Source organism: Orussus abietinus, unplaced genomic scaffold (assembly GCF_000612105.2).
Source record: "Orussus abietinus isolate OABI.00-Male unplaced genomic scaffold, Oabi_2.0 scaffold482, whole genome shotgun sequence".
Classification (NCBI taxonomy): Eukaryota; Metazoa; Arthropoda; class Insecta; order Hymenoptera; family Orussidae; genus Orussus; species Orussus abietinus.
In genome coordinates, this window is record NW_019394624.1 from 32,502 (window position 1) to 43,943 (window position 11,442).

The 11,442-nt window shown below is 43.7% G+C and overlaps 1 protein-coding gene across 1 annotated transcript in view; it reads right to left on the reverse strand.

The window, feature by feature from the left end:
- Positions 1-2,844: 2,844 nt before the first annotated feature.
- The window catches only part of LOC105699271 (mediator of RNA polymerase II transcription subunit 11), a 25,900-nt gene continuing 17,302 nt past the window's right edge, over positions 2,845-11,442 (reverse strand). The window contains exon 3 of the mRNA XM_012424140.1: positions 2,845-3,414. Within this exon, the coding sequence (XP_012279563.1) occupies positions 3,212-3,414 (203 nt within the window). The 3' untranslated portion in view covers positions 2,845-3,211. The remainder of the gene's footprint in view (positions 3,415-11,442) is intronic.

Genomic DNA, 11,442 nt, shown 5'->3' on the forward strand with positions numbered 1-11,442 from the left:
TCTCCGCCTCCGACCCCGAGGGAAAGACAATGGACGCGCCTAGGACTCGACTTCTGGCCGTGACAAAGGACTCTAAATTGACACAATCATAAGATCTCCGCACCGAAAATCAAAACCATTCGCAAATTATCGGGGAACGATCACTTCAAAATATCTCGAAAATGGCACCTTTCTCGCCGCGGGCCCAAACCATTCACAAACCGGCGTGAGAAAAATGACTCTACTGGATTCGAAAATTAGTCTCGGCGGAAGTCAAAACCGTTGACAAACTTCCGCCAGACAAAGAAAATTAAACGACAAAGAAACTCGAACTTCACGGCCAGACAATAGAAAAGATAACTCGAACTGCACGCTTTTACTTTAAAGGGGCGCGACAGAAAATGACAAAGAAAATGGCTAGAAAATTACAGGACACGACTCGAAGAATACAAGAAAAGTCGCTCTCGTGTCCACTCGAGGAACCCCACGGCCTCCCGAGAGGCTAACTCAAAATTCGATTTCCGCGGGTCGTAGGCCTCACCAGGGCAAACCGGAAGATCGCCCGCGTGAGACTAACGAAGACCGGCTACGCGGTACGATTCCGCTCACCGGCGCGACACGATCCGGGTCCTACGACTTCGCGAAGTTACCTGGAGACTCTACTTTTTATTAACTATCAACAAGGGGTCCTCGAATAGGCACGTGGCACTTGCTTTACTCAAGAAAATTCACCGCCGCTCGCCGGCCCCTCGGCTAAGTCCCTCGATGAGCCGGGAAGGTCCTCAGGTCTTCAATCCCAGGAGACAATAAGACAAATTTGAGAAAACTGTTCAGCACAGGTCCGCTCGGTCCGACGGTCGTAGGCAGAGAAGATCGGGGCTCTCTAGGCGCTGTCCTATATAGGGCTTCGGCTGGCCAGTCCGAATTCCAATCGGCGCCGTTGATTGGTTGAGATGCCCCTTAGCACCAACTTTTCGGCGGAATCGGCGTGCGCCGGCCCGATTCCTAGGGCAGGGGGTTGCGGCGGCGCGATCTCCGTGCGCGGTTGCTGGGCAACGGCGTTGCGCGCCTGGCGCACGTCGAGCCGCCGGCGATGCCACGGCCGTGCCGAGCGGTGGTTCGTCGGGTCCCGATGGGCCCTGGTCTTCTGGGCCCCCGATGTTTTCCCCTCCGGGGGATCCTGGCTCACCCGGAGACGGACCCTTGGGTAAGCCCCGGGTACTCCGGCGAGGGCGTAGAATCCACGCCGCGCCTCGTCGGTGGCAGCCAGGGTCGCTGGAGCTCCTGCCTTCTGGTCCGGCTCCTGGCCGGGTAGTCCTTCTGCCCCTGCGGGCGGCCGCACCCGAGCCTCCAGGGCCCGTCTGCGGCGGTCCCCGCAGGCAAGGCCACCAGGGGGTGTAGCAGGGCCGACTTGCCCTCCGGGTGGAACCGACGAACGGGCCGTGGCACCGCGGCTGATGAGCTCGGTCCTGATGCTCCTGGCCGCCGAGGCTTCCTCGACGGCTTCTTTCTTCCCAGCCAGGGCGACGAGCGGTAGCGCGCGCGCGAGCGCGACCTCCGAGAGGTTGCTGATGTTGACACTCCGGCCTAGCGACCGTAGCCGCGCTACGCGATACAAGAATTTGGCGAGCTCTCGATCACCTCGCCAAATATTCATTCCGAACATCCGCGAGTGCTCGAGAGTACGCCCGGAAACTCAAAAAAGGCAACAAATGAATGATTCCTCACAGGAAATTGGGAAGAGTTCCCGCGGATCGCTAAATTAGGCTGTAACAAATTACTAAAGAATTTATTGATTAGGCATTCTCTCCCTCTCCCCCCGGGTCGGTGACCGTCGGACCTCGGACTCTGCAACCAAAGAATGCTAAAAAAAAGAGATGTCCGCCGAAATTTGGGGTCGCCGTGGGGTGGCAAAAATATACCACGTCACACCACGTACAAAACCTTACACACCTAAGCACCTGAGGGCCCGACAGCACGGCGATGATCCCCCTCAGTAAAAGGTAACAGGAACATATTGCACTAGGTGCAATGGAGCCCGCCTACACGAATCTTACATAAATCTTGAATCGCAGAAGAAAGTCAGACTTAATATCTTACGTGACGCGATATAAAAGACACGCGAAATACTTTAGATCTTCGAGTCCATAACCGAACCCTCCTCATACGAAACGTTAACACCACTCCTGGATTCCTTTTGATACGGCTTTCAGTGATGAAAATCATTAATGGCTGAGGCGTAACGCCTTTAAAAGCTCGGGTTGATTTGAAATTGCTGAATGAAAATGTAACGAAGTCCGGAAAACGCGTAAGATAGAAAACTTCCTTGTGACTGCCCAGGTGCGCGTTGTCCGGAGAAGTGACTGAAAGGGTACTGTCTGAAAAAATCGAAATCGAAATCGAATTCACGCATAAAAAAAAGCGCTACCGCGGTAACTCTTCTCGATCACTCAACGGTGTCGCTTTCTTTTTGTATGCGACGCGTGCACAGTGAAGTTGAGACAGAACGACCCTCAAACTGTTCTCATTCACTCACTTCTTTTCTAATGGGCAAATGATGAGAGGGTGTATAGCATTACTTAGTCCATGGTATTTAAACGACCCCGACCCTGTCTCTCCACTACATGCGTCTTGATCAGCGCCTGATATGCCGTCGGGCCTCTCTCGCGCTCCCCTCCACTCCGTATCGTGGTAGAAAGTAGGAGGTGGTTTTTTGCGTCTTCCATTCCCTTTTTGAAAATAAATAGACCACCGGTTTGTTAATTTCGGGGACTCAAAGATTAACTGGTGCCCAAGGTCGGTTGGAAAACCGGAAGGGGAGCGGACACGAAAGCTGACGAAGGAGAACACTACCAGAACGGAAAAAACGCGTCACAATGTCTTTTAATTTGCATCCTTCATAAAATTAATAATGAAAACTATTTTTTTTATCTTTTGTGTGACATTGAATACATTTTCTACTATAATGTATTTACATAACCCATAAGATACGCACAAAAGACGAATCAACGCTACATTGTCCAATCCTGTAAAAGTAAATTTTTTTCATTTGGTGTTTTATTGATGAAGTTTTGAATATATCGCCCCATAAGTAAAAAACTAAAACGTGTAGATAATATTGAAATATGTCTTATTGAAACTAGAAATTGATGTATCATAATCATTTCATCCCTGCTGTTATTCAATACTATACAGTGATAACATATAAAAGGTATACAACGAATATTCAATGCTATGACGTGGTATTGGTTTGTGCTGACTGCAGGGAACTTCCAGACATCTGTTGTTGCGTTGGTCTTAATGACGTTCTTCCATGAAGATGCTTATTTTTTATTCGTTCCAATTCATTTACCCTACTACGAGCATGTTCCAGTCTGTGCCAAGCCATCTGTAAAACTTTCTGACTTGCATATCCTGATCCTTCGTGTGGTTGACCTATTGAAGAAACGTAGTTGTGAGTATAATGTATAAATTTTAAATAGATATGAATGGTAATATTTCATATAAACATCTATTTTATAATATTCTGATCCTATAAAAATGACAGACATTGAAATATCCACATTTGTGTGGTTATAATGCTTCACTATCTGCAATACCATAGATGTTTTTACTTTAATTGATATCTCTTATCTTTCTGTCACTTTCCAATTGTACGATAAAAATGTAACGATGCACCCTGTGGGCTATCGTTCTCCTGACAAAATTGTATCTTTTACCAGGTGTATAAGCTTAAATCCGCTGTTCTTCAAACAGAAAAACACATTTTTCTTTCATAGAAAGCGAAAAAATAATTTATTCAAAGTACTGACCCTCGCTAGCAACACATTTGTCCCATCTCTCGGGCAATTTGTGGGTACCACGCCAAAAAAAGTTCCTTCTCTTTCGTGGCAAACCACTCATCAAGCCATTGTCGGACGTCTTCGTAAGAATCGAAGTGTTGCTCAGCGAGCGCGTGGCCAGTCGACGAAAACAGATGGTAGTTGGTCTGGTGAATAAGCGGCATGGGGTAGCACCTCCCAGTTGAGAGCCTCCAAGTAGTTACAGACCATTTTTGACGTGTATGATGGGGCGTTGTCGTGGAGGAAAATCAGCTTGTCAAGTCTTTCCTGATAATTCGGCCTTTTTTCACGCAGAGCACGGTGCAATTTGATCAGTTGTTGGTGGTAGCGGTGGGCATTGACAGTTTCACCAGGTTTCAACAGCTCATAGTAGACCATACCCTGCTGAACCCATCAAACGCATAGCATCGTCTTCCGTCCGAAGCAATTTGGTCTTGGGGATGATTTTGATAGTTGGCCGGGATCAACCCACGATTTCTTGCGTTTAGGATTTTCGAAAAATATCCACTTTTCATCGCGTCACAATCCGATACAGGAACAACTTTCTTTTTTGTCTGGCGAGCAAGATTTCGCATGTGTTTTGGCGTCGCTCCATCTGCCTATCGATCAATTCATGCGGCACCCATTTCCTGACCTTTTGAACCTTTCCCATAGCATGTAGGCGCATGAAAATGGTTGGTTGAATAACATCCAATTGCTCGGCAAGCATTTTTTGCGATTGGGTATCGTCGTCGTCCAGAAGAGCGTGCAATTGATGGTCCTCAACCTTCCTGGGCCGATTTTCACTCTTCTTGTCGCTCAGGTCAAAATTCCGTCTTTGAACCGACGAAACCAATCTCTGCATGTAGTTTCCCATAAAGCACTGTCGCTATAGGCCTCCACAACCATTTGTTGCGATTCGGCAGCCGATTTCTTCAAATTGAAGCAGAAAAGCAGAGCTTCCCTAATATGCTCTTTTTCTGGCAAAAAACTAGACAGGATTACTAAAAGAAAAATGTATGTTATAGTATGAAATTGCTGATGATGTGCACTGATTAGTGTTGACAGATATCAAACTTATACAGAACAAAAGTATGGCGTGTCCATAGTAACTTAATATGCTCACTAACACAATCTATGAGCAAACAGCGAATTTAAGTTTATACACCTGGTATTTCTGTAAAACATTAAAACAGTTTACGAAGGTAGAGAAATGCTATTTGATTTTATTTTATTTCACCCATCTCTCATTTCAGCACGCTCGACGCTCGAGGCCGAGGAGCCGAGGAGGCATAGAATTAATAGCGCGATATTACATTTTTTGTTTGTAATCTCAAGTTGCGTATCGGTTAGACGTTAGGACGTCCTAGCGGCGAGGCGACTGCAGACGGTGCGGAGATTAACATCAAGGACTGCCGTCGCGATACAAGGGCGTCGCAAGGAACCACGGAAGGAGAAGGGACACGGTGGCACGGGAGCCTCGCCCCGCCGCCGCCCATGGATGCCGGAGCCGCGCAAAGTAGGCTCGATTGACTGTGGTGAGGCCCAGTCTCACCGCGTCTGCACCTAATTTTCCGGCCCTTCGTCGATGGCGGGAGGAGGGTGCATTGTCGGAGGCTGTGGACCCCCCACCCTGCCGTGACCTTTGACTTAAGGGAGTTCCTGTAAGAGCAGAGAGGGGGGGGGGGGTCCCATTTGCGTCGCCCTCCTGCGCCGAGACCAGGGCGGAATGGTTGACCAGTCCCCTCACCCAGGAGAACCCGCATTAGGGTATGCCGGCCCTCCAGGGCATACCGAGAGGAAAAATCGACTCAAGGAAGCCCAGGACCGACGCTACCGGATCCCCGAGGAGCTACGCCCCTGAACAGTACCCTCCGCCATCTCGATGACATTACATTCCAGCCTGGCGTCCGATTGGACCGTCGGCGTGACTTTAAATGCCACGCGCGAATAAACGCGCCGGGCTATCTCCGGCCGCGGCTGACAGTGCTCGGAATTTAGAAAATTCCGAACTTGACCGTTGTCAACTGGCCGACGCACCGAAGAGCCACACCCAGCCTGCCCGGGGGACCACGGCGAGGTCCTGGTCTTCTTCGTCTTCGAGTGGCGAGCTGCACGGACATGTCTGAATTTTCTTCGCTACCTACGAGACGTCGATTTCACCGCTGCCTTCGAGAACTTCCATCCCTTGCTGACTTCATCGTCAGCTACCCGTGCAAGATCCCGCATCTGGTGACCTCCCCGAGGGAGCATCGCCGCATTTGCCAATCCCAAGGTTTGAGTTTACGATTTTTTAGTAGAGTTTGAGTAGGATTTGACTAGTGTTGATTAGATTTTCGCGATTTCCTCGGGCTACCCGTCACCGAGCCGCGCATCAAGCGGTCCTCCCTTCCCCATTTTAGTCGGCCATTGTCTCGAGGAAATGGCGTATCTCATTTTCTGTTGGCCTAGTCTTGTGTGAGCAGCCTATTTTTCATCATCTGTTGGCCTAGTCTCTTGTGAGCGGCGTATTTTTATTATCTGTCGGCCTAGTCTTGTGTGAGCGGCCTATTTTTATTATTCGTCGGCCTGGTCTCGTGTAAGCGGCCTATTTTTGTGTCGGCCTAGTCTCGTGTGAACGGCCTATTTTTTATTATCTTTTGGTCAAAGTCTCGTGTGAGTGGCCTATTTTTCATATCTTTTGACCTAGTCCCCTGTGAGCGGCTTATTATTTTGAATTGAAATAATAAATACGCGTTGATGCCTTTCTCCTCAGTCGGACCAGGAAGCCGTGTCGAACCGGAAGGTGGAACGCTGTTTTGCACGGTCGGCATGTTAATGTTCCGTTTCGCGATGTGCCAACCTGATCTCGAGTAATTCTTTTCGCGATGTGCGAGCCCTCTTATAAGTTGAACCCCGCCGGCTTCGCGAAGGGCGAAATCCCTTTTGTAATTTAATATTTTCTGGTTATCTAGAGCGCGAGGCAGAGAGCAATGCTGCCTTAAGTGACTTATTATACAAGGAAAGTACCCGAGATATACCTCGTCGATTTTCTTCATTCTGTGATGTTATAGTACATGAAAAAACATTAGAAACGTATTTTTTTTATACGTTCTAACTCGGCGATTTAAAGGGTGAGATGGACCCTTAAAGTTCACCCCCGAAAAACGTTTTTTGTAATATCTCAAGAATTATTGAAAATTTTGTAACGAGATAAACATATATCGTGTATAGACGATATTATAGGCTATCATTTTACTCCAAAGGATTACATCCTTCAACTTTTATAAAACAAAATAACAATTTTTCGACAATTTTTTCGATGTAAAAAATGTAAAATTATGCCGATTTGATTTTAACTGATTCTGTCAGACAGAGCACAAACAAACAAAATGTACGTGTCTCGGGATTTTTGCAAAAAACTCTGTACAGGGGATACTTATTACTTAATATTTCTTACCGCCTTATAGTAATTCAATTGACTTCATCTCGATATAGTCTTCACATCTCCATTTTAGAATGTTTAAGGTGCCTAATATTTTATATTCGAATAAAATCGAAGGTACAAATTTTCTTTTTATAGGGTTTAGTTACCTCCAATCAACAATATTGTCACTTAATTTTGGCTAAGTTATTTTTAAAAGCATAATTTTATTTAATTTTGTTTGTGGACAGTCCCAGTAGAAAAGAATTTACTGTGAGTAACAGTTGAAGATAAAGGAATAGCATCTTATTTTTAAAAATATTGAATAAAAAATATTATTTTTTTTTTCATTGTAACATATACTTAACATTTTTTATGCGATCATCATTTTACATAAATTCTTTAAAGAATAACTTTACTCTTTATAGTCCGAACAATAATGATAATCATGGAAAAAATGTTTCAGACATATTAATTTTTTACACCATGAGCATTTTACTATAGCCACATTGGAACATCCATTAATTTCGTAGCGATTATTTAATTGTTTTCCGAATCCGAATTCAACTGAATTTTCAAAATGTTCAGGTTTGACATCGGTATAGCCGCTTTTATACCATAAAAATTTAAATAAATTTTGATATCTCGGTGAGGATAATTGACTACGAGTTAACGATTAAAGTTTTATGATATTATCACGCAAATAAAGATTTAAGTCTTCATTCATTAACAGTACTGCATCGGAAAAGTGTTCCACGTAATTTTTCAAAATTCTGAAGCCCAATACATCCAATGGTTGAATTTTTTCGGTTGTGCCTTTTGGTATAATCTTCAAAACTACGAGTTTAATTTTTGGTTTAACATCTTGGACAACGGCAGGACAATGTCCACTCCATGAGTCGATTAAGAAAATAGTGGAGGCGCCAACGTTTGAAAAATATATATCTCTCAGCCACGTTTTAAAGTGATTTGTAATTATATATACTGTGACGTGGCAGAATTCTGCCGTCACAATTAGGGGCGCAGTGGTGGCGGTGAGTACCGAATTTTGTCATTATTTAATTTCAGTATCGGTTCGCGACACTCGGGATCGTCTTGGGCGATCACTAATTGTAAGTAGGTGTCGTAAAAATTCGTTAGTATAAAAACTGTTATTTAGCAAGTATAGTGTATGGTCTAATATTGCGGGTCAATACCATTGTTGGTACGAGCCGAGGAGGATAATTCGAGCATACCATAACCGCGTTGCGATAATCTTCCTGGCACCTAGCGTAATCGTCGTTACTTGCCGGCGCCTTACGATTTTGACGGCTTCTTGCGGAATTGATGGAGGAGGTTTTCCGCAATTCGGTGCTCCTGCCAATCCTCGGAGCTCCATTGTTCAGGATACTCCGAGTGCCGCCGGTGCTCTCGATGGCCGCTCTTCTCTCGTGGCCGCTGACGTCCTGCTCTCGTCCCGTAGCTGAATTGCCAGTAACTCGATGTGCATACCGAATGTGGATTTCATTAAAGATTCTTTTGCGCTCAAAATTTTAATAAATTGTGACTTGTATCCTCCTCGGCACGCGGCCCACCGTCCGTCATTTTTCGTCACGCATGGCGCCGTTTGATAGGTCGCGATGTATTAAATTGTCTTTGTACCGTCGCGTTCTAGTGTCGCGCAAAACTTGTCTTTTACCGATGTTAGAGTATTGTGCGTAGCATTTGTTATTCAGAGCTCTCGCGTGTAAATATTATCTATGTCGTCAGTCGTTTGAAATCCCCCGGTTAATCGTATTGACCCGTCACTCCCGGAGTCCGAAATTGGCAGGCCGTGGACCGTACGGAGTTAGTGAGGGCGTTGTGCCCAGTCTTTTCTGACCGGAGCGCCAGATAAAAAAGTTCGGGAGCTTGGCGCTCCATAATTGGTGGTCGTCACGGATGGACCAGTCAAATTTGCACCGGTGGGATCAAGAAGTGTTTCAATATGCTTTTCTTTTCCGTCTGTATTTCAAATCCGAAATCTTTCCGCCGCTCCGTACGTTCCGGGACCTCCCATGTCTACCGTGCCGCAGACGGCCGCTTAGATCCTTGCGGGGCTGAGTAACCGGATGCCGAATTGTCTCGCACTTTTCCGGGAACCGGGCTGAATGTCTTAGCCGGAAGAATCAGCGGGCTCGTGGTATGCCGAGGCATACCTGGCGCCATAAATAAATTAAAGCGAGCCGTTCCTGGTATTCGAATTCCATCGCCCGGCCGAACTCGGAATTATCGCGAGAGCATTTCGCGCAGCATCTAATTTGCAGGGTGTGGGTGCGAGACTCCTCATTCCCGTCGCAATACACATGCTTAAAGATAATGTAGTATACCATTGCGAGTGCTGTATACAGTTTAAATTCTGGCAATTTTTCAGTACCTGAAGTTAATTTTCCACATTTAGAAGTGGTAACATATACATTATTAGGCCTGACTAATGTTTCTTGTACTATTGGACCGAATTTACCGCTGTTTTCCATAAGAACAATAAAAATCGGCGAAAGAAGTTTACCATCACCTGAAATTAGTGGCTGAATTGAGTAACTATGAGTGGTAGAAATAACTGATTGTACCAAGCATTGAATTTGGCTTTCTCCTTCAACTGCTAGTGTTCGTCCAGAATGTATTTCTAACGAAACCCTCTTTGATCAGAATTGAAAACATGTTCTATTCTATTTTCATAAATTAACTGTTTGATTTCATTAGTGAAATTATGAGCAGTTTCTGTCAAGTATCCCGCGTCTCCTAGAGTTTTTTTTTTGTAATAAATTTATTTATCATCCTGCTTACAATTTCGTGAGTTTTTTAAAATTATTTACCCAATGTTTTGAGGCTTTAAAACGAAAATCTTCAGGTTCAATTTCTTTTTTAGCTTGTAAAGCCCACTTTTGTAAATCTACGTCATGAATTATAAAACCAGATTCTACCGCAGCTTTAAAATTTTCCAAGCTTCACCAGGAGATCTAACAAGGAAACCCCCCGAGGTGTCCGTCTCCGATTTTCTTGAAATTTAAATATATTGTAGAGGATCGAAAAATAAGGGACACGTATTTTTTTTTTATCGGCCCAATCCCCTATTTAAGGGATGAAAATCGCCCCTAAAGTTTACCCCCAAAAACGGTTTTTTTCTAAATATCTGGTCTATTAATACACATTCTGTGGATAAAAGTCTGCATTAGTGAATCACAATTTCTATTTATTAAATTAATTAATGCAAGAGAAATATTAGGTATCATTCGCTTTTATTTATGTATAAACCGATTGTTTCTTATCATGATTAATTTTTTAAGGGTTGTAAGTTGAACAGTAATGGAATTCTTCAAAAAACTCCTGTAAACATAGTGATTTCTAACACCATGCACATCTTATAATAGTAATATTTTTACATCCGGGTACCTCGTAATGAGTTCGAGTGCCACCGAAACTTGAATCCACTGGATTTACAAATTCATCCGGTTTATCATCTATATAAATGCTTTGATATCAAGAATATTTAAATAGATTGACGTATCGAGGAGAAGATAACTGATTATGCGTCATAGATTGTAATTTAATTACATTGTTTCTCCCGTGCAAGTGTTTATCTTTGCCCAACAAAAGTACACTATTAGAAAAATGTCTTATAAAATTCTTCCATATACGAAAGCCAAACACATCTAGTGGCTGTATTTTTTCAGTTGTCCCTTTGGGGATTTTAAAAAGCTTTATAATTTTGTTATCAGGTGTTTCTCTGTTTACTGCTTCTGTGCAGTGTCCGCTCCAAGAATCTAGCAATAATAAACTTTTTTCTCCAACATTCGGAAAAAATACATCCCTCAACCATTTACGAAAATGTTCTGAAAAAAATCGTACAAAAGTAATTACAAATTGTGTAGATTATTACGATACAATACGATAAACTTCATAACTATTTGTGGCTATGTTACTGATTATGATAATGATTTATTTTATAAAATTTTATTCATAGAAAAAAATATTAACTTTTATATTCGCAAAACTATTTTATGAACTTCAATGGTAACATGAAAATACCCGGTTTCAAAAATAATTTAAAAGAAAATTTTTTAATTTAAAAGTATAACATTACTTTACTAACCTGATGTCATTTTTCCAGACTTAGAAGCCACCAAATATACGTTATTGGGCTGAAATAAATTTTGTCGAATAATCGGTCCGAATTCATCTTTAGTTTCCTTTAAAACTATGAATAATGGGGAGAGTAAT